General features: G+C 39.4%; 1 protein-coding gene across 4 annotated transcripts; it reads left to right on the top strand.

Moving 5' to 3' along the window:
* The first annotated feature begins 1,316 nt into the window (after positions 1-1,316).
* LOC143853508 (RING/U-box superfamily protein) lies at positions 1,317-23,681 on the top strand. 4 transcript variants are annotated; one of them, XM_077363299.1, is made up of 9 exons: positions 1,317-1,476; positions 3,266-3,395; positions 3,582-3,694; positions 17,421-17,541; positions 18,218-18,533; positions 20,312-20,384; positions 22,248-22,338; positions 22,422-22,501; positions 23,177-23,681. In XM_077363299.1, the coding sequence occupies exons 1-9, from the start codon at positions 1,435-1,437 to the stop codon at positions 23,318-23,320; spliced, it is 1,110 nt and encodes a 369-aa protein (XP_077219414.1). In that variant the 5' UTR covers positions 1,317-1,434; the 3' UTR covers positions 23,321-23,681. The 4 variants fall into 4 exon arrangements, 3 of the variants coding, with proteins under 3 accessions (XP_077219414.1, XP_077219412.1, XP_077219413.1); XM_077363297.1 differs by having other exon boundaries at positions 3,266-3,694; XM_077363298.1 differs by having other exon boundaries at positions 3,266-3,694; positions 22,422-22,505.
* Positions 23,682-23,788: the final 107 nt, after the last annotated feature.

Raw genomic sequence — 23,788 nt, 5'->3', positions numbered from 1 at the left:
TGGGGGGAGAAGGTAAACTAGATTTTAGCCCCATGATCCAAAGGCACCCTTATTTAACTTTTTCCAAAACAACTTCAGCCATTGATTTTGCAGCCCTTCATTTAATCAAAGGAATCTCAGCTGATCTTTGCCAACGAAATCAACAGTTCACATCATGCAACAGGGTCCCAAGTGTAGACCTGGCAAAAGCGACCCGTGTCAGCGGGTCAACCCAACCCACCTGCAAATTTGCAGGCACGGGTCGGGGTTTTAGTGACCCGCCAAAACCGATCCGCGGGTGACCCACCCGCAAAAACACTGGTCAGGTCGGGTCGGGTCAACCCGCGGGGCACCCGTGATTTTTTGGATTTTTTTAACATTTTTTATTTTAAAATAGAAAATGAGATTGAGGGCTAAGAGCATCTCACTTTTTGAGCTGGAATAGTGCACTTGTGTTTGGAAATCAGCCCTTGTAACAACATCTCACTTTTTTAGGACTCCCAACTTCCAGCAACTCATGAGCATTACTAATTTACTATGCACGAATACACTCCCTATTTTTCAAAATGGATGATTGGAAGGTACAACCCACACTATAGGATGATCCAAACCGTGCATTTGAAGGGCCATAATGTAAATAGGTTGTGCCCAAAAAAGCATTAGCATAGGATGATTCTAACCCTCCGATCTAAACAGGGACTGACAATATGGAAACTTCTATAGATCGAATGGTTGAGATCGTCCTATGGCAATGATTTTTGGGGCACGATCTATTTACATTGTGGCCCATCAAATGGACGGTTTGGATCATCCTATGGTGTAGGTTGTACGGTCCATTTTAAAAATTAGGGGGTGAATTCATACATAGAAGGGGGTGAATTTATCACCGCCCAATAAAAACTCTGTTTTGGAAAAACATGCGGGTAATCCGTGGGTCGACCCGACCCACCCACACTGGGTATGGGTCACCTGGTTGCTGACCTGTATGAATGTGGGTCATTTTGACCCGCACCCGCATGACCCGCGGGTCGACCGACCCGACCCGACCCACCTGTTTGCCAGGTCGACCCAAGTGTATACTGGGCCATGGCTATCCAAATTAATTTGGACAGCTACTATGACGATAATTGAATGTAAATGGTTTATCATCCGCTCCTTCTCCCTTACACCACCCACTTCTAGTGTAAAAGGATTGTAATCAAACACTAGAGGGGTATGGCCCAGGGAAGAAAAGGGTACGAATATATCACTCCCCGAGTTGAACTCTATACTTAAAAAATTGATAGTAGCACGACCAAGGTAGTGGAGGCGTTGTCCTCTTTATTCCGTCGCTGACAAATCCTTGTCGTTATCCCACTGAAAACTTATAATAATTGATGCATATTGCTTTTGGCCATTTTTAATTACAAAGCAAAGCTCCCACTTGTTCTTCTTTTTCACTTCACTCCAGAAAAAATGCAAGACGAACCAGGAAGCCCTAGTAGGGTTGAAGATAAGGTTTTTTTATTCAATCACATCTCTCTCTCTCTCTCTCTCTCTCTCTCTCTCCTTTCAATGGAATCAGGCTTACTCTAATTTTAGGAATTTAAAGTTGATTCCAGAATATATCCAACTGGAACAAGTATTTGTGAGATCTGTGCTTCATTTGCCTGCTATTTTGAATTTTCTACCAACTTTTTATTTTCAATTCATAAATTAGGGCACTTTTTTATTTCTATACTTTTTTTTTTTTTTTTTTTGATTTCTATACTTCAAAAGATTATAGAGGAATCTATCTCCTATACTCCTTGGATTTTATTCCATGTAATGCTTCAATTACATTTACTCCATTACTTTTCTAGTGGCTAACAAAAAAACATTTGATTAAAGGCATTGAGTTTGAGGGGTAGATTGTATTATTGTGTACATATGGATCTTAGAGGAGTGTCCACTATTATTTCTTTATGTTTTTTTCACAGGCGAATGCTATTAGTGGATGTTTTAGGGTCTAGGCTAAGGAGGATGTGTTGAGGTTCAACGCACAAATTGGCTTCTTGTTTCTTTTACCAAATTGCTACTTGTATTGGTGAGAGCATATGTATCACACATTGTGTAGTAATAAGTTTGTAATTGATAAAAAAAAGAGAATTGATATTTAACCCTCCTTTTTTGATAGATACTTCCCTCTATTTTGATCTCTGCTCATTGGGAATTGTAACATCCTACAAGAATTGTTTAAAATAAAGAGATGGGGTGTATCTATCAATGGAGACTTTATTAAAGAACAGAAACAGAAACAGAAAATACAGATTACAATAGGGCAGAGGTAGGTCCTCAACTAGAAAATCTCTACCAGTCCCTTCCTTAGCTAAAAAATCGTTGTTAGCTTCCTTGAATACATTATTAAAAGACCGATGTTTTCCCTTAGGCTCTGTTCACTTGTTTTCCCGGGAAAGGAAAAGAAAAGATTTCCCGGGATTCTGACGTGGCATTAGGAAAAAAAATCCAGGGAAACTGTGTAGGAAAAGGTTTCCCGCGCCTGTTCACGTGCGCAGGATCTATGCAGGAAAATGTTACCCGAGAAACTGCTTGCCCACCTTTTATCACTAGTTTTTTCCGGGAAAGCAAATCCGACCAAAATAATGGGATTTGGTTTCCCACACTAGTGAGAAAAGAGACATTTCCACGTCATTTTTGGCAATTCCATGTCATTATTTGACATATTCCACCCAGGTTTGTTAATTTCTCAGGAAAGCAAGTGAACACCAGAATTATGTCTTGTCAAGGTCATTATGTCTTGTCAAGGTCTTGTCAAGCGAAAAATGAGTGTGTTTCCAGGGATTTGCTTTCCCGGGAACGCAAGTGAACAGAGCCTTAGTGAAATTCTCAGTCCAATAATCGGTTGGGGACTCCACAATCGGTTGTCATAATCTAAAACTAACAGGCCCTTAGTAATATAAATAATCTCAAAATTCTTAATAAAAGCTTTGAGTTTTATTAAGTCAACCTAAGATGGACTGAGTTGAATCCATCCTCGTGTGACCTTTATAAAGGTACAGTAGACAGTGGATGGCAGATCAACTGTTTTTTCCTCCCAGAATTTGATTTGAAATATGATGGCTCTCACTGTAATCTATGTTGAAAACAAGATGTTGTCTACCATGACTTGGCTCGAGTGTCTTGCTGTCATGCTTGTTATCTAAATATGATGTTTCATTTAAGCTATATGATGCAGCTTCCGATTTGGTATTCATTTTTGGGAGACTTGTACTTGAGAAATAAGCCCAAAAGTTATGTTACTATGCAGGCCGACTATCAAAGCATGGATCCCATAACCAAAGACGTTGCACGTTCAGAACTTAGTCGGAAGCGGGCAGATCTCTCACTTCAAATACCCCCAGGACCTATGGATTACACCAGTAATCGTAATGGAAAAGGTCAGGTTCAATTCCATGGTTCGTCTATTGTTGCTTCATCTGAAGGGGTTTTTTTGCATGGGTTAAGCTTCAAGAACCAGGTATCTGCAGTGGATAAGAGAAGCTCCCTTCTCGATTCAGATCCTGCTGCAACATCAGAATCCAGGGTGGTTCCTGAGAATGCTAGTTTGTCTACTTACATTGCAGCTCTCCCTTGGAAAAAATGTGCATCACTACCTGTTACGCCTGCGTCGGTCTTGTCCCCTTCAATTTCTAACTCTGGTTGGGAAAAGACATGTAGTGAGCAGAACCCTTCACGTGTAAGATCTCTCTCTCTCTCTCTCTCTCTCTTCATTTGTTGTCCACACGTAATTCATCTCTATGAATCCTCTCCCAGAAAGTGAGTCTGTTAAATTGTTAGTACTCTTACAGATAAGCGGAAAGAAAAAATCCCTTTGATATATAAATCATTTAATTTGTCAAATATCTGTGCCAAAATCTAAGAAATATGACTCGCCCCCCCCCCCCCCCCCCCCCCACCACACACACACACACACGCACGCACGCACGCACACACACGCAAAAATGCAAATGTCACCTTTCATGAAGATGCCAAGACAGTAGGAAACCCCATGAATAGACAAACCACGTGAGGATACCTTTCCAAACTTCCCTCACCATCAAACATTGTATAAAATGTGGTTGCAATGAAGTTGCGAGCTTTTGGGTTCAAGCCAGCTTCTCTACCAAAAAAAGTGGTTACAAGATTCCATAGCCTTCTTAAACAAAATATATCGGCTGTTCACTATTTGACATATCCTAGTCCCCTTCAACAAAATATATTGGTTCACTATTTGACATCTTTTTCTTTCAAGCGTATCGATCGTTTTGATATTTTGCCAAACAACTGTCCAACAAAAACATTTAAATCCTTGGAGTAGCATGGGATCTCCAAATGCTCATCCAAGAAAAGATGCTCTCTCTCCAGCCATAAGAGTATGGGAAAAAGATCTCTCCATGAAAACCCAATTGGGATCAAGGAACCAATTCCTTAGATCCACGATTATAGAAGATACATACCTATTTTCAAGACAACCCAACAACTCAAGAGATCTATTGACTCCCCATATTTGAGTTCGCCTAAGAACCCAACCCACACTACCCTATGAGAGACATTTTCGAGACAAGCCAACAACTCAAGACACCTATCGACTGCCCATATTTGTGATTTCGCCTAAGAACCCAACCCACTCTACCTTCTCATAACAATCAACTATACCTAACCTTTTCTCACAAGCTAGCCTATAAAGACTTGGATACTCATGCCACGATGGAACAAGACCCACCCATAAATCTTCTGAAAACTTCAATCCCCAACACCTTTCCACGCTAAACCTAATCAAAGAGAGCAAGTCATCTAACAGTACACATGGACCGCCATTCCCTCAAATCCCCAACTCTCTTCCCACTCACCTGCCCCATCGACTGCCATTCTCCAAAGGGCTTTAATTTCTTTTCTGATTATCCAAGTCATTTCTTTTCTTTTCAATTGCATAAAGTTCCACCTTTGTTCAATTGCATAAATTTCCAAGGCCTAGAAGGCATGGTCTCTGAGCCTACACATCCTCCCATTTCCCTAAGCAATTTATTCCTTTTATTTTTTCCTTCCCCTCCAAAGGAAGTCCTTTTGAAGTTTCTTTGTTCTCTTGGCCTCACCACTAGGATTTTGAATAAAGACATAAAATACGTTGTAGGTTGGAGAGCGCGGTGTAATACCCGGTCCCAAGTATTTGGGTAATTATCCTTATCAAAGTGAACATATGATTTTTTTTTATAATGGGTGTCATTATAAAAAATTAAGCCAAGATTAATTGTTAGAAATGGGTGTTAGTATCAAATAAAAGTTGTGAATTTTCTTTGATATGGGTAATAATATCAAATGGACTAAAGTTAAATTAGGAATCAAATATGCAATCATTTTCAATATTCAATCATAAGGTAACAATCATGTGCTATTATCATCAATGACTAAAGTTAAATTAGGAATCAAATATGCAATCATTTTCAATATTCTATCTTAAGATAGCAATCATTTCAATATTGAAAAAGAAAGAAATGTGTGGGATGTTTGGAACCTTACGAGACTACAACCTTCTTCTTTTTTTTCTCTCCACTCTCTTCCTCTCATTGGATGAAGGTTAGTTGGTTAAATTAGGAATCAAATATGCAATCATTTTCAATATTTTATCTTAAGGTAGCAATCATTTCAATATTGAAAAAGAAAGAAATGTGTGGGATGTTTGGAACCTTGCGAGGCTACAACCTTTTCTCTCCACTCTACAACCTTTTCTCTCCACTCTCTTCTCTACAACTTTCTCACCACAACCTTTTCTCTCCACTCTCTTGCCTACAACTTTTTCTCTCCACTCTCTTCTCTCATTGGATGAAGGTTAGTTGTTGTGGGATTTAGAAAGGGGTGGTGTTGATGAAGGTTAGTAGTTGTGGGCTTTAGAAAGGGGTGGTGTTGATGAAGATTAGTTGTTGTGGGCTTTAGAAAGGGGTGGTGTTGATGAAGGTTAGTTGTTGTGGGCTTTAGAAAGAAGAAATATAGGTGTTGGATGTAGTTGTTGTGGGCTTTAGAAAGAAGAAATATAGGTGTTGGATGTAGTTGTTGTGGGCTTTAGAAAGAGGGAATATAGGTGGTGTTTGAGGCCATTGAGATGCTTGTAACTCTCCTACATTGGGATGCTTGTAACTCTCCTACAAGACCAAGTTCTACACCACTTTAGAACCATTGCAAAACAGTCCTAGAAGCCATTGCAAAACAGTCCTAGAAGCCATTGCAAAACAGTCCTAGAAACCTCTGCAAATTGCTATTGCTGCCGGTAAATAAACTACTTTCCACCATCTTGTTGCCATAACCTTGTGTCCAAGAATCAAGGCCTACAAGACCTCATATTCCATCACATATGTCTTGAGATCAACTACGGTTGGGTGGATCTTCATCACGAATAATTGCCAAAATTCTGTAAGTTCATATTCTTGTCTTGAGATCAACTACGGTTGGGTGGATCTTCATCACGAATAATTGCCAAAATTCTGTAAGTTCATATTCTTACTCAGTCACCTTCTAGTTTCAGCTTTGCAAATTCCCTTCCTTGACAAGAACAAAAAGGAGGAAAAGAGTAGTCTTAATTAAATAAATTTGGTTGAGCAAATGGGATTGGAGTTTAGGTGCGAATAAATTTGGTTGAGCAAATGGGATTGGAGTTTAGGTGCGATGTGTTAGAAATGAGTTTTTAGAGCCGTCCTAATTTCTTTTCTTTTTAGAGGCACAATCAAATATGAAATCTTATTTAATAGGGACTGTTACACATTAGGATAGTTAAATGACCTTGGTTTACTTACTAATGTGAAGGGGAAAAAGAGGAGTTTTTGTCAACGTCAACGTCGTCCTAGAGAAAACAAAACAAAGTCAGAAATTCGTGCAAGAGGTAGGTGATCCTACCCTATGTCAGTGTATTATCAAATAATTACATTAGCTAAGTTGAAAGCTTTCTATTTCAATTTTTGCATATCTACTTTGACTTGGAACTTCTTTTGGAGAAGATTTTTACTGAACGTTTTTTTTAGTATGTCATTCTACATAGTTGAATATCATTATGCATGGTATCCTTTAGTCTTGACATGTTTTCATCCCTATACATAAAAAGCTTTATGAAGAACATGATTTAGAAAACTAGAATTCATGAAGCAACAATTTGAAAAGCACTTTGTTTACGATATGTTTTCGTAGATTTGAAATGAGGGAAGTTCCCTATGGCTTGAAGCGTTACAAATTTATGGCATGGTATTGCAAACATTAAAATTGCTTCTCTCTATAATTGCATACAGTCTTGGTATGGAATGGATTCCGCCAGTAAGGTTGATCTCTGGTGGGGATCTAGTGCCCAACCTACCAGTGGGTGAGTACACTGGACGTGATCACGTAGACCGGTCAAATTTTATCTACCCGTAAGGTTGATCTCGGGCGGCCAGTAGGGAGTCCTCTGGCTATTGATATTGTGACATTGCGCACTTTTGGACCTGTGAGTCCTGCGAACGAGTGTTCGCCTTGGGTTACGCTACTTGCCAATAAGGTTGGAAATTGGCCACAGAGAAGACTGTTATGTTTGAAAATATATTACTGTTAAGTATTTGATTTCCAAGTGGAAAAATGCAAAATCAAGTGTTTGAAAATATATATTCTTGTCATTGATTTCCAAGTGAAAAACTGCATAACCGAGTGGTTGGAACTGTTTTGTAAAAACATGTATTTTTCTTATATAGCTTATGTAGAAATGATCTTTTTAATTCTTATCAATTTCTGCATTGGCTAAATTTTATGGCATGCTACGTCTTTTCCGCACAAGTTTGTTTTTGTTTTCCTATTAGCTGGCTTGGATTTGGAAAACCGGCTGGGCTGTTAGCTCATTATGTGGTTTAACAAATTTCAGATACAGAGGAGCGGCAGTAGATTTGCTGAGATCAGGCACTTGGATTGGAGCCTAGGAGATTTGTTCTTTATTTCATTGTTCCAATTTAGAAACCTTTGATATTTTATTAAGGTGATTGTCTTGAAATAATTATTGTTGGATTTAGACTTATGGACCTAATCTATATTTGTATTTCATTATGAGACTAAAATTTCCGCATTTATTAGTTACTCTGATTGTTGAGAATAGTTGATCGAAAAAGGAGCCTTGCATGCTTGTGGGGGCGACCCTATGGGCGTGCGGCGGCTGTCACGTGCGCCTTACCTAGAATTATGGGTTCGGGGCGTGACAGTAAAGTGGTATCAGAGCAATAGGTTTAAGAACCGGTAGGACCTTAGGCAAAGGCAAATTGTATTTTTACTACAGGACCTTAGGCAAAGGCAAATTGTATTTTTACTACTTAGGTAAAGGCAAATTGTATTTTTACAATTTTTACTACTTACCTTCCGATTAGATGTAGGTATTTTATAATCTAGAGCCTTACTAGTGTTTGCTATTGTTGGGATAGGTATGGCTCGTACCAAGAGAATGACTGACCTTGCTCGTAGCACGACCCGACTTCAGCGAAACCCTATACCGGCTCCAGTGCAGCCAAATCAGGCGCAAGAGGAGGAGCCTCCCACCCCTATCATCCATACTGCAGAGGGAGGGACTCATCAGGAAGAGCAAGGGTTACCCCGATTAGAGCGGATGATGGAGACTTTGGTTGGGGTGGTGACCCAACAGCAGCAGCAGCCTCAGCATCATCCGCCACAGGTCGAGCCTCGTCAGCAGAATAGGATGACCGAGTTTCGGAGGATGGCCAATACATTTGGAGGGACCACTGATCCTCTCGTGGCTGATGAATGGTTGCAAGAGACCGAGAAAATCTTTGAATTTCTGGGGATGGCAGCGCCGGACAAAGTAGTAGCTGCCACGTTCATGCTTAGAGGAAGTGCAGATGCTTGGTGGAAGATGGAGAAGCGTGTCAGGGGGAGCGCTATCATTGCATGGGATGAATTCTCTACAGCTTTCTATGACAAATATTTTCCTGATAGTGTGAGGATTCTTAAGGAAAATGATTTTTTCAATTTAAAGCAAGGGAACAGATCTGTCATAGATTATGAGGCAGAGTTTACGAGATTGGGGATGTTTGCACCCATATCGGTCATGGAGGACGACGGGCTTCTTGCTCGCCGTTTCCAAGACGGACTCAGGGAGCCTATCAGGCATCGAGTAAAAGATTTCCAGCTTAAAACCTATGCAGATGTGTTGAGTAAGGCTTTACAGGTTGAGGAAGGAGTCATCAGGTCCCAACAGCATAGGGACCAGCAGAAGAAGAGATTCAGGGCAGGAGGTCAGCAGGATGGCCAGATTTCAGGAGAGCCATCTAAGAGGCCTAATTCCTACCGCCAGGGAGGTGGATCACAGCAGAGGTCAGGCGACCATCGCCCGCAGCATCAGAGTGCTGGTCAGAGGTCTAGCTTGTGTGCCAAATGCAAGAAACATCATGCAGAAAAGGATTGCCCATGGATCACTGGGGCATGTTTTGAGTGTGGCCAGTTGGGTCACAAGGTAGCAGATTGTCCTCGGAAGAGAAATTTTCAGTTTTCAGGAGCACCCCCAGCAGCGCGAGTTCCGCCCACAGGAGAGAATCGGGCACCTCCAGCGGTGCGAGTCCCGCCCACAGGAGAGAATCAGGCATGGAATAAGAAGCAGAGGATCCCAAGCCGAGTCTATGCACTAACCAAGCAGGACGCTATGGCCTCTAATGCAGTGGTGACAGGTATGTCATTAGTTAGTTGTTGATATTCTTATTCATATAAATGTCTATAAAATTTCAACGTATTGCATTTTGATGTTTACTTAGTTAATAGTGGGAATAGGTTAACCTATGTTTGCTTAGTTAATAGTGGGAATGGGTTAACCTATGACAGGTACCCTTCCAATAGCTTCGGTCTATGCATGTGTATTATTTGATTCGGGTGCCTCACATTCTTTTATATCATCCCGGTTTGTTGTGAAGCATGGATTAGTTCATGAGCCTTTAGATGTAGAGTTATGTGTAGACACACCTGTAGGAGGTAGCCTGATTACCGACAGGATTTGCAAGTCGTGTGCAGTGAAGATCGGTGACAGGGAGTTACCCGCTGATTTGGTAGTCTTGGAGATGAAGGATTTTGATGTTATTCTTGGGATGGATTGGCTGGCTGCTAATCATGCCAGCCTAGACTGTCACAGTAAGTTAGTGACTTTTCAGATGCCAGGACAGCGAAGGTTCAGTTTTATTGGTAGTCCTGGTGGTGCGCCCACCCAAATCATTTCGGCTTGCAAGGCTAGCAGATTGTTAAGGAAGGGTTGTGAGGGATTTCTTGCCTCTATATCAGAAGTCAGTCAGGAGGCCCTCAGGCTAGAGGACATCACAATTGTACGAGACTTCCCTGATGTATTCCCTGAAGACTTGCCGGGGTTGCCTCCAGATAGAGAGATCGAATTCTCCATTGATCTTGTACCTAGCACGGGTCCCATTTCTAAGGCTCCCTATCGAATGGCTCCAGTAGAGCTTAAGGAGTTGAGTGGGCAGTTGCAAGAACTTCTTGATAAGGGGTTGATCAGACCTAGTGTTTCTCCTTGGGGTGCACCAGTGCTATTTGTGAAGAAGAAAGATGGGAGTATGCGGTTGTGCATCGATTATAGAGAGCTAAACAAGGTAACTGTGAGAAATAAGTATCCATTGCCCAGGATCGAGGATCTATTTGATCAGTTACAGGGGTCTAAAGTATTCTCTAAGATCGATCTTCGCTCGGGTTACCATCAGTTGAAGATCAAGCCAGAAGATGTGCCCAAGTCAGCTTTCAGGACTAGATATGGACACTACGAGTTCTTAGTGTTGCCATTTGGTTTGACTAACGCACCCGCGGCATTTATGGATTTGATGAATAGGGTGTTCAAGCCATTCTTAGACAGATTTGTAGTAGTGTTCATAGATGACATCCTAATCTACTCAAAGAGCCATGAAGAGCATGAAAATCACTTAAGGCAGGTGTTGCAGGTATTGAGAGCAGAGCAGCTATATGCGAAATTCAAGAAGTGTGAGTTTTGGCTTGATAGAGTGGCTTTTCTGGGGCATGTGATTTCTAAGGATGGAGTGTCTGTGGACCCCCAAAAGATTGAGGCCGTAGTGGATTGGAGCAGGCCGTCTAATGTCGCCGAAATTCGCAGTTTCTTAGGTCTGGCGGGATATTACAGGAAATTCGTAGAGGGATTTTCACGGATTGCCGTACCACTGACCCGTCTAACGCATAAGGGAACCAAGTTTGAATGGTCTGATAAGTGCGAGGAGAGCTTCCAAGAGTTGAAACGAAGGTTAGTATCGGCCCCAATCCTCACTATACCATCTAGAGTTGAAACGAAGGTTAGTATCGGCCCCAATCCTCACTATACCATCTGAGAGTGGAGGATTCACCATATATAGTGATGCCTCTAAGAGTGGTTTAGGTTGTGTGTTGATGCAACACGGAAAGGTAGTGGCCTATGCCTCCAGGCAGTTGAAGCCATATGAGCAGAACTATCCGACGCATGATCTAGAGTTAGCAGCAGTAGTGTTTGCATTGAAAATTTGGAGACACTACCTTTATGGGGAGCCATGTGAGGTCTTCACTGACCATAAGAGCCTAAAGTACTTGTTCACGCAAAAGGAGCTAAATATGCGTCAGAGGAGATGGCTTGAATTGCTACAGGACTATGACCTGACCATCAGCTATCATCCAGGGAAGGCTAATGTAGTAGCAGATGCTTTGAGCAGAAAGGCCCAGGGTAAGATGGCATCTTTGATAACTAATCAAAGGCAGATCATTGAGGACTTGAGGAGGTTGAGTATTGAGGTAAGACAGCACGAGCCTGGTCTGCAAATTGCGAACCTGAGAGTTCAGCCCACTTTGTTAGAGAGAATAAAGATTTCTCAGAGTACTGATGAGAGACTCCATAAGATCAGGGCAGAAGTTGAGGCAGGATCCCAATTAGATTTTCGAGTCCATGAGGATGGGTCCTTGAGGTTCGGAACTCGGTTGTGTGTGCCTGCTGATGCGGATCTCAAGAGGGAGATTATGGATGAGGCCCATAGTTCTACTTATTCAGTGCACCCTGGAAGCACCAAAATGTACAGGGACCTCAGAGAAATTTTCTGGTGGAATAACATGAAGCGAGAGATTGCAGAGTTTGTGGCTCGTTGTATAATCTGCCAGCAGGTCAAGATAGAGCATCAGAGACCTGCCGGGAAGTTAGAGCCCCTCCCTATTCCAGAGTGGAAATGGGAGCACATCACTATGGATTTTGTGACCGGTTTGCCAAAGACATTGAAGAAAAATGATGCCATTTGGGTTATAGTCGACAGGTTGACTAAGTCGGCTCACTTCTTGGCTTATAGAGTGGGTTCGACATTGGATCAGATGGCAGAGTGGTACTTGGAGGAGATTGTCAGGCTACATGGAGTGCCAGTGTCGATTGTGTCTGACAGAGACCCAAGGTTCGTGTCTCAGTTCTGGAGGAGTTTCCATAAGGCTTTGGGAACTAGGTTGAACTTCAGTACAGCGTATCATCCACAAACCGATGGCCAGTCAGAACGGACGATCCAGATATTGGAAGACATGCTGAGAGCATGTGCCTTGGATTTTAGAGGTTCTTGGGATCGGCAGTTACCTTTGGTGGAATTCGCATACAACAATAGCTACCAATCCAGCATTCAGATGGCCCCTTATGAGGCCCTCTATGGTAGAAAGTGCAGGTCTCCCATCCATTGGGATGAGGTTGGTGAGAGGCAGATTTTGGGCCCGGAGCTAGTGCATCAGGCAGAAGAAAAGGTTCAATTGATCAGAGAGCGTCTCCGAGCAGCACAAAGCAGGCAGAAGAGCTACGCTGATGTCAGGAGGCGTGAGCTTGAATTTGAAGTTGGAGATCGTGTTTTCTTGAGGGTGTCTCCCACTAAAGGAGTGGTCAGATTTGGCATTAGAGGAAAGTTGAATCCCAAGTATGTTGGGCCATACGAAATTCTTAAAAGGGTCGGGACAGTTGCCTATCGCCTTGCACTACCACCCAGTTTGGCTGGGGTGCATAATGTCTTCCATGTCTCTATGCTGAGGAAGTATGTTCCGGACCCGGACCGTGTAGTAGAATTGGCCCCTTTGCAACTCAGAGAGGATATGTCATATGAGGAACACCCGGTGCGTATCGTTGATCGAAAGGACCAAGTTCTTAGAAAACGCACCATTCCCTATGTCAAGGTACAGTGGAGAAATCACTCTGAGCGAGAGGCAACTTGGGAGCTTGAGGAGGAGATGCAGGAAAAGTACCCCCAGCTTTTTCAAGCACCAGGTATGTGAAATTCGAGGACGAAATTCTTTTTAGGGGGGTATGATGTAATACCCGGTCCCAAGTATTTGGGTAATTATCCTTATCAAAGTGAACATATGATTTTTTTTTATAATGGGTGTCATTATAAAAAATTAAGCCAAGATTAATTGTTAGAAATGGGTGTTAGTATCAAATAAAAGTTGTGAATTTTCTTTGATATGGGTAATAATATCAAATGGACTAAAGTTAAATTAGGAATCAAATATGCAATCATTTTCAATATTCAATCATAAGGTAACAATCATGTGCTATTATCATCAATGACTAAAGTTAAATTAGGAATCAAATATGCAATCATTTTCAATATTCTATCTTAAGATAGCAATCATTTCAATATTGAAAAAGAAAGAAATGTGTGGGATGTTTGGAACCTTACGAGACTACAACCTTCTTCTTTTTTTTCTCTCCACTCTCTTCCTCTCATTGGATGAAGGTTAGTTGGTTAAATTAGGAATCAAATATGCAATCATTTTCAATATTTTATCTTAAGGTAGCAATCATTTCAATATTGAAAAAGAAAGAAATGTGTGGGATGTTTGGAACCTTGCGAGGCTACAACCTTTTCTCTCCACTCTACAACCTTTTCTCTCCACTCTCTTCTCTACAACTTTCTCACCACAACCTTTTCTCTCCACTCTCTTGCCTACAACTTTTTCTCTCCACTCTCTTCTCTCATTGGATGAAGGTTAGTTGTTGTGGGATTTAGAAAGGGGTGGTGTTGATGAAGGTTAGTAGTTGTGGGCTTTAGAAAGGGGTGGTGTTGATGAAGATTAGTTGTTGTGGGCTTTAGAAAGGGGTGGTGTTGATGAAGGTTAGTTGTTGTGGGCTTTAGAAAGAAGAAATATAGGTGTTGGATGTAGTTGTTGTGGGCTTTAGAAAGAAGAAATATAGGTGTTGGATGTAGTTGTTGTGGGCTTTAGAAAGAGGGAATATAGGTGGTGTTTGAGGCCATTGAGATGCTTGTAACTCTCCTACATTGGGATGCTTGTAACTCTCCTACAAGACCAAGTTCTACACCACTTTAGAACCATTGCAAAACAGTCCTAGAAGCCATTGCAAAACAGTCCTAGAAGCCATTGCAAAACAGTCCTAGAAACCTCTGCAAATTGCTATTGCTGCCGGTAAATAAACTACTTTCCACCATCTTGTTGCCATAACCTTGTGTCCAAGAATCAAGGCCTACAAGACCTCATATTCCATCACATATGTCTTGAGATCAACTACGGTTGGGTGGATCTTCATCACGAATAATTGCCAAAATTCTGTAAGTTCATATTCTTGTCTTGAGATCAACTACGGTTGGGTGGATCTTCATCACGAATAATTGCCAAAATTCTGTAAGTTCATATTCTTACTCAGTCACCTTCTAGTTTCAGCTTTGCAAATTCCCTTCCTTGACAAGAACAAAAAGGAGGAAAAGAGTAGTCTTAATTAAATAAATTTGGTTGAGCAAATGGGATTGGAGTTTAGGTGCGAATAAATTTGGTTGAGCAAATGGGATTGGAGTTTAGGTGCGATGTGTTAGAAATGAGTTTTTAGAGCCGTCCTAATTTCTTTTCTTTTTAGAGGCACAATCAAATATGAAATCTTATTTAATAGGGACTGTTACACATTAGGATAGTTAAATGACCTTGGTTTACTTACTAATGTGAAGGGGAAAAAGAGGAGTTTTTGTCAACGTCAACGTCGTCCTAGAGAAAACAAAACAAAGTCAGAAATTCGTGCAAGAGGTAGGTGATCCTACCCTATGTCAGTGTATTATCAAATAATTACATTAGCTAAGTTGAAAGCTTTCTATTTCAATTTTTGCATATCTACTTTGACTTGGAACTTCTTTTGGAGAAGATTTTTACTGAACGTTTTTTTTAGTATGTCATTCTACATAGTTGAATATCATTATGCATGGTATCCTTTAGTCTTGACATGTTTTCATCCCTATACATAAAAAGCTTTATGAAGAACATGATTTAGAAAACTAGAATTCATGAAGCAACAATTTGAAAAGCACTTTGTTTACGATATGTTTTCGTAGATTTGAAATGAGGGAAGTTCCCTATGGCTTGAAGCGTTACAAATTTATGGCATGGTATTGCAAACATTAAAATTGCTTCTCTCTATAATTGCATACAGTCTTGGTATGGAATGGATTCCGCCAGTAAGGTTGATCTCTGGTGGGGATCTAGTGCCCAACCTACCAGTGGGTGAGTACACTGGACGTGATCACGTAGACCGGTCAAATTTTATCTACCCGTAAGGTTGATCTCGGGCGGCCAGTAGGGAGTCCTCTGGCTATTGATATTGTGACATTGCGCACTTTTGGACCTGTGAGTCCTGCGAACGAGTGTTCGCCTTGGGTTACGCTACTTGCCAATAAGGTTGGAAATTGGCCACAGAGAAGACTGTTATGTTTGAAAATATATTACTGTTAAGTATTTGATTTCCAAGTGGAAAAATGCAAAATCAAGTGTTTGAAAATATATATTCTTGTCATTGATTTCCAAGTGAAAAACTGCATAACCGAGTGGTTGGAACTGTTTTGTAAAAACATGTATTTTTCTTATATAGCTTATGTAGAAATGATCTTTTTAATTCTTATCAATTTCTGCATTGGCTAAATTTTATGGCATGCTACGTCTTTTCCGCACAAGTTTGTTTTTGTTTTCCTATTAGCTGGCTTGGATTTGGAAAACCGGCTGGGCTGTTAGCTCATTATGTGGTTTAACAAATTTCAGATACAGAGGAGCGGCAGTAGATTTGCTGAGATCAGGCACTTGGATTGGAGCCTAGGAGATTTGTTCTTTATTTCATTGTTCCAATTTAGAAACCTTTGATATTTTATTAAGGTGATTGTCTTGAAATAATTATTGTTGGATTTAGACTTATGGACCTAATCTATATTTGTATTTCATTATGAGACTAAAATTTCCGCATTTATTAGTTACTCTGATTGTTGAGAATAGTTGATCGAAAAAGGAGCCTTGCATGCTTGTGGGGGCGACCCTATGGGCGTGCGGCGGCTGTCACGTGCGCCTTACCTAGAATTATGGGTTCGGGGCGTGACACGCGGCCTTAAGTGATTCTACCCCCAAAAGAAATATAACCTCTCCTCCAATGAGCCTACTTCCTCTCAATACATTCCACCACTAGTTCTTCTTGTGAGCTTTCTTTTGACTTTTAGAACTTCATGTGTTGCTTTTTGTATGGTTCACTAGATTTACTTTTTGAGATTTATCCGCTACTTAGTCTTGCTCAAATTTCCAATGTCATGGTTATTGTGCATTATGTAGATGTATTGTTTTCCCGTTCTTGTTCGACATGTTACCGAGTATGATTTGGCCAACTCAACCTTGTCATCTGGGCTTTTGAATTGGACCCTTTCAGATAACATTCAACTCACTCTAAAAGCATAACATAAGATGGGCATCCGTTGACTTATTTCCGTATTTATTCCCAATTATGTGAACTGTATAATGTCGTTCTTCACATTGAGTTGAACGGTCCGACTTTGATCTGCTCACTTTTTCCTTTTCAGTAAAGTGGTCGTCTTGATTATGTTTTGCTTTTGAACGAATCGTATCTTTTGGCTTGCTTTATTATCATTTCCTATTTTTCTGATATTGCTTTTCATACGTTTTTTGCACACACCATTTTTCTTTTTGAGAGAGATGAGTTCCTTATGCAGAATGATGACACAGTGCAACTATTGCCAACCACTTTTAAATTTACCATTCACTGTTACCCTGCCAGTCATAAATGCGAGGAAACATGAAATCCTTTATACTTCCACTATTTATTGAAAACAAAACGAAAACATGCTAGATAACTGTTGCACAGTGCAACTATTGCCAACCACTTTTAAATTTACCATTCACTGTTACCCTGCCAGTCATAAATGCGAGGAAACATGAAATCCTTTATACTTCCACTATTTATCGAAAACAAAACGAAAACATGCTAGATAACTGTTGATCATTTTTATTTGCTAGACACAATGGCTTTTTCTTTTGGAATTTTGGAAGTTAGTCTAGTTTTGAATATGTGCTGATTGTTTCTGCCACTAATTCTTTTATAAATAATCTAAATGTATGTTGAAAGGAAATTGGCAATTTTTGGGTTCTCACAGAAGCGAAGAATTCCAGAAACAGTTTCAAGGTCCTTGTCTGTGCCCCTACGAAATGTTGTTATTTTGAGATCTCTATCCATCCCTACCCCAAAGGAACTCACAAGCACGGATACTAATGACGGTAAAGACATGTGTGTGTGTGTGTGTGTCTGTTTCTGTGTTTATATATATATATATATATATATATATATATATATATATATATATATATAGAGAGAGAGAGAGAGAGAGAGAGAGAGAGAGAGAGAGAGAGAGAGAGAGAGAGAGAGAGAGAGAGGAAAAGGATTGTGAGCTTGAGCGCACCATCCTTATGGTGCGCTTGAGCTCTCAAACCCATGTGGTCCACATTGTTAGGATGATCCAAAGCATTCATTTGAAAGGCCCTTACATAGATAGGGTGTGTACAAAAAATCAGCTCCATAGGATCATCCTAACCCATCCATTTATGGAGGTCAAAATGAATAGACCACAAATCTGCCAATTTTTGCCCTCCACTTTTGGAGGGGTTAGGATGATTCAATGGACCTGATTTTTGGTACACACCCTATCTATGATAGAGCCTTGCAAATGAATGGTTTGGATCCTCACAGAAATTGTGGGACCCATGTGATTGGTGCATTCAAGCGCACCATTTGTTTGGTGTGCTCAAGCGCCCCAACACATTCCTCATATTCATATATATATATATATATATATATATATATATATTTTTTTTTTTTTTTGAGATCTCCATGGTTGATTTTTCCTTCTATTCGCATTTTTATCTTCTGAAGATAGTTGATTGCTTTCCAAGTCAGGTCAAATAAGGTCTGCTGATGTAGAGGATGGTGATGAAGAGATTCCAGAAGAAGACGCAGTTTGCAGGGTCTGCTTAGATGAACTATGTGATGGAGAAAATTCATTCAAGATGGAGTGTAGTTGCAAAGGTGCTCTCAGTCTTATACATGAAAAATGTGCGGTGAAGTGGTTCAGAATAAAAGGTAACAAGAAATGTGACGTCTGTGGGCAAGAGGTCCGCAATTTACCTGTAACTTTGTTTCGGATGCAGAGTTCTGGTCAAAGGGATAATGGAGATCTGAACATCAGACAGAACTCCAATTCACAGTTGACCAGGTAACCAAACCAGAGATTAACATCACAGATACCATTTTTTCTTACTCATGATAAGCAAATGTTGTGTTAAGGCACCAATGTTACATGGATATGGGCATGGATATATATGATACGCTTAGGGGTATCAGGTACGGGGAATCTCTTAAGCCCCAACATCTTAGGATACAGGTGCGGCAAGAGTAATTTGTTTTTATCGATATGGGCAAGGATCATTGAAACCTAATAGGATATACGTCAGGAGCATCCAAGGATATGATATGCTGTTCTTGAGAACATATGATGCTTTCGTCAATATAGGTGAGGATCATTAATTGAGCCTCATCTGCTAGTCATAAAAAAGGAAAATATAGTAGGATACAGATCAAGAATATCCGAGGCGTATCCCTTACCTTCACCCAAAGATATGTAGAAATACCGAGAAATACCTTCTCTGCACGGATTGAACACGATGTGCAACAAAAAACTTCAAGAAACGATGCAAAGAATACAATCACACAAGAAACACAAGATTTACTTGGTTCGGCAATGCCTACGTCCACAGGGAAAGATTTTCCACTATTTTGGTCTAGGGTTACAAAGTCTTCTTCTTGGCCAAGAAAACACAAAGAAAAACCTCATCCCGTAACCTTAACATGCGGCTTATATATCAATACCACCACATGAAAAATTTACCAAAATACCCTTTAGTGAAAATCCGAAAATTAACCGCATATGCGTCGCACACATTAGTCCGTCGGGGTCTTGTATAATGCCAGAATACAAGATATATGCATAAAAATATCCTTATCTGATAATTGGATACTTTTTTTTTTGTAAGTAATAATTGGATACTTTATGAAGGATCCAGAAAATGTTTTAAAAATAGGAATCGAATCGTAAATAGTAATAGGGGTTGAATCGTATTGGATCATAAATCGTAAGATTCATTCAGATTTATATATATTTATATGTCAAACAATGTAAAGAATTATAAATAAATTAGAAAATAATAAAATAGACAATCATTCATTTTTCATACACATCCATTCGTTTAAATAAAAACTATTACTTATTCAATATCATAATACGAATTGTTTCCTGACAAACTTGTCACATATTAATTATCTATTTCTCATCCAAACCCATGCTTATTGGATAATAATCCTAAAAATAATAAGACACAAGATCGTAGCAATTATCAAAGTCTCAAACATCAAATGACAAATATTAATTATAAAAACCGGTAAGTTGTCGATGTTGTCCTCATTATAGTCATCTCTCTCCTCTAAGTAATCTCCTCAGAAACATGCACTATTCTCAATTGGTTCAAATTAGTTAGATTCGTCCAAACTCCACCTCCGTCTACTTCCTTCCCATGAGAGAGTGTTCGAAGGCTTTTTCTAACCTAGAAGGGAAATGGGGTCTTTTGTAAGAATATCCTATTTTCTTTTATAAAAAACTTAATTAGGAAAAATCACATGAATTGTATGAATCATTCGATTTATGATATAATCGTAAGATTCAATAAAAAATCGTAAGATTCATACAAATTATCGAAATCCATAAGATTATATTTGAACCATAAGAGTTTTACAACAATAGATTCGGCTATCATACTAAGGCACTACTAAACCTAGTCCATCAAGCAACTATATAGAAAACATGAGAGGATCACTTTTGACCATTTTGTTGGACATGAACTGTTCACATTTCCTTTTCTTTTTCTTTTTTCTTTTTTCTGTGGCCATGGATCACTTCTGTTGATTTTAACACATTATTTTGATGCTTTGTTTCTGCAGAGCCTGGCACGATGTTGTGGTGCTTCTTTTGATTAGCACCATGTGCTATTTCTTTTTCCTCGAGCAGCTGCTGGTATGTCAGCCTGGTTATGAAGGAGAAAACAGTTTTAAAGCAAATCCCAAGTTCTGTTGACCTGTCCCTAGTTCTGAAAACTGAAAATACAACACTAAACCAGGTTTTTCTAAATATGGATTATAATGTCGCCTAATGCCTTTCATTTTCATTGCAAAAGTAGATACATGCATGGTATTGAAAGCAGGAGAGAAAAAATATGAGAAACATGAATCATGCTGTTTGATAGTTTTTCATCATCATAGTAGGAGTCGTCATTTGAGCTATAGATCACCAGCAAAAGCCAGACAGGTAGAATCCTTATGTGAGTAAACCTCTTCATGTGAAGATTCCTATGTCAAATAAATAGATCTCATTTACGACATTCCACTCTAAAAACGTAGGATGTTCTATTGCTTCTGAAGGAGGAGGAGGAGGAGCATCCCTCTTTTATTTATTTATTTGAAAGGTTACAGAAGACATAAGGGTTTTAAATTTCCAACGAAACCGACACAAAATGACAGAAATGTTTCTGTTTCCAACTCCATCAAAACGATACCAAAATAAAAAAAACATCTCAAAGCCAAAATCGTTAAGTGCATTAGTGGTATACTGCATCAATATGAATTACATAATTATATTTATATGAATTGCATGTGAAATCTAGTGTATATGTAATATGTTATATATAAATATTTATATGAACATGTGAAATGTGGTATGTACTGAATCATCATACACATCCGACAACGCATGTCACTAGATGGTTGATCTTATTAAATCATTATGGATGACCGACTTGCTTATGAAAGGATGCCAACAAAACTACTCAGCCTGATCACCACTTTGTCAGTGTTTCTCAACAGTCCCGCAATGCCTGGCAGACTTGGATTACGAAACTCAATGTTCAGTCAACGATAAGGTTAGATGCAAGAAACACAAACACACAAAGCAAGAAACACAAGAGTTATGTGGTTTGGCAGTGTGCATACGTAGATGGAGAAAGAGAGTTACACTATTTCGATATGAAGGTTACAAACACTCTTTTTTACCTTTTCTCTCGTGTACATTAGTCCACCAGGGTGATGAATCATTGCCATAATACAAGAGATCTGCACAACATAACCATTAATGGAAACAGAAAATTGGAAGAAGAAAGTCCAATGCAAGTGTTTTAAATCTTGGGTTAGTTTGATGTTCCCATTCTAGGACCATTTTGTAGCATAACATAAAGCTGGGGAGCATTTATTGTTTAGTATACTAAACATTACCAATTCCTCAATGATACCAAATTTGAGGTAGGCTAGGGAGAGAAAAGAAGAAGAAAGAAGAAAAGAAGTACAAATAAAAGAAGAGGAGAACTTTGGGGAGAAAGAAGCACTCATCTCTATAATCAAATCAATTAATCATCCAAAAGTGACAAAGAAGCTGTAAATTGGCCTATAAATAGGCATTTAAGAATCCCTAAAAGACTAAAATATCATAAAAATCAATAAAGACTAAAATAATCCTAATAATAGCAACTAATCCCCAAAATAACCCTAAAAACAACAAAAAGATCCTTACGGGGCTCCCTAAGTGCGGCCTGCCTAGAATAAACACGCGAGGGACGTCCACGATCCCCATCATTATCATATAGAACAACTACTTTATAATCATGGTTTGAGTTTAGTCCCACCAATTTTATTATTTTGGGGAAAATTGGATGCTTGTATCTGTCCTTAATCCTTATCATCCATTCATTCATTTTTTACTATAGATAATGGCGTGGCTTGAGATGGCAATTTCCCCTGGTGCAAATCTTTTCTCCAGTTTTGTCTTTTTTCATACCTATACTCAGTGTGTTTAATAATTTCTTTTTGATAATTTCTTTTTGTTACATAGGTTGATGACATGAAATCTCATGCAATTGAGATTGCAGCTCCGTCTTCTGTGATCTTGGGCAGTTTGACATCAATGTTTGCAATCATCTTTGGTACAATCAAGCCTCAAAAAAGAAGTTTCAACAAATCTGAATATCTGTGGTCATTTGCTCAGTATTTGCTTTCTTTCATGCAGCACACAGGGAGTACGTTTGGGCATATTCTGCGTTTCAGTTTGCACTTGTAGCCATATTCCTACATCTCTTCTATTCTAGCGTGGGTATTCTTTTATAAGTTCTATGGTTTAAGACTTGGGTGATTCATTTCATTCTATTAGACTATGTTCCAATTGTAATTTCGTTCTTTTTAATTAAAATGAGCCAATAACACTTTAGTGTTGGTTCTATCTTGAGAAAAGTAATGATGATCTTGGTTCATGTTATAAAGAAGATAAAACTCTAGTGACAAATCTTGTTCATGGGATTCTCTTGATGAGGGAAATCTCGTGTTTTTTTGGTTTTTTCAGTTTCCTTTATTAGAAACTATGGGATTTGCTAGCAGATTTTGTCTCATTCGTTTAATTCATAATGAGATGGCTGTTCTTTCCTGCAAAAGTCAGTCGCGAAATGGCTTTCTGGGAAATTGCCAAATCCCCATATTATGTGTGTTTACAATGCTCAAGACATTGGTTTTAAGGTATAGGATGTCCATGGATATATATTGAATTAGCTGATCACCAGTATGATATAGAAACCGATGCATGTATCTCTGATGATTGAATGAAATTAACTGATAATGGGCTGAAAATGATGAGACAGGTACCCAGAGATGACTCTTCTTTGTAATGATATCTTAAACAATGAGTAATGATGTACTGTTATTGCACTTTGCTGATTGCTTGCTTATCCTTGATTTTGGCAAGTAACCCAATGTGTTTTCTTCTCCTTGCAGCTTCAAGTAGGAACAGCTTATGCTCTCCTGTTTGCGTCGTTTCTCGGTTTTGGGATCGCAATTAGCACCAATTCACTCTGCCGTCTATTTTTGGGTTGGAGAGCTCAGGTTGTTCGGACACCGATGAATTCTAATCCAGTCTGATTGAAGAGGAATTATCTTTAGGTTTATTTATCCCTTCTGATGAAATTTTGTACATATTAGTGATTGCTCTACACAAGCAAGTAAATTAGATTAAGAAAACATCAGTTTTATGTTAGAGTTTCCAAAAGGAAGAAACCTCGCTGATCTCTCGAAAGCGCACAATTGGGCCCATAAATTGGCCAATCTTGATGGACAGGATTCCTGATCTGGCCACTCCATTGGCTTCGCTTCATGGAGGTGTACTGGACTCAAGCTCTATGGTCACATGTACCCAACAAAGAGCTCATTCTACAGAGCTTTTCTTCTTATCTTACTGTAAACAGGAACAAATAAGTTTATAATTCCATTTATCTTTTCATCATTTATTGCCCTTTTCAAAGTTTATTTTCTTTTACAATCAACAAACCAAAGAACTCTGAACAGTTGCTGGGAAAGGCAGAACAGCAAGACTTCATTGTAATAAGAGGA

Source organism: Tasmannia lanceolata, unplaced genomic scaffold, assembly GCF_043159265.1.
Source record: "Tasmannia lanceolata isolate RefF3 unplaced genomic scaffold, GAP_Taslan_0.1 ptg000019l, whole genome shotgun sequence".
Lineage (NCBI taxonomy): Eukaryota > Viridiplantae > Streptophyta > Magnoliopsida > Canellales > Winteraceae > Tasmannia > Tasmannia lanceolata.
Note: the sequence above shows the minus strand (reverse complement) of the source record. Positions and strands in the feature narration are given on the sequence as shown.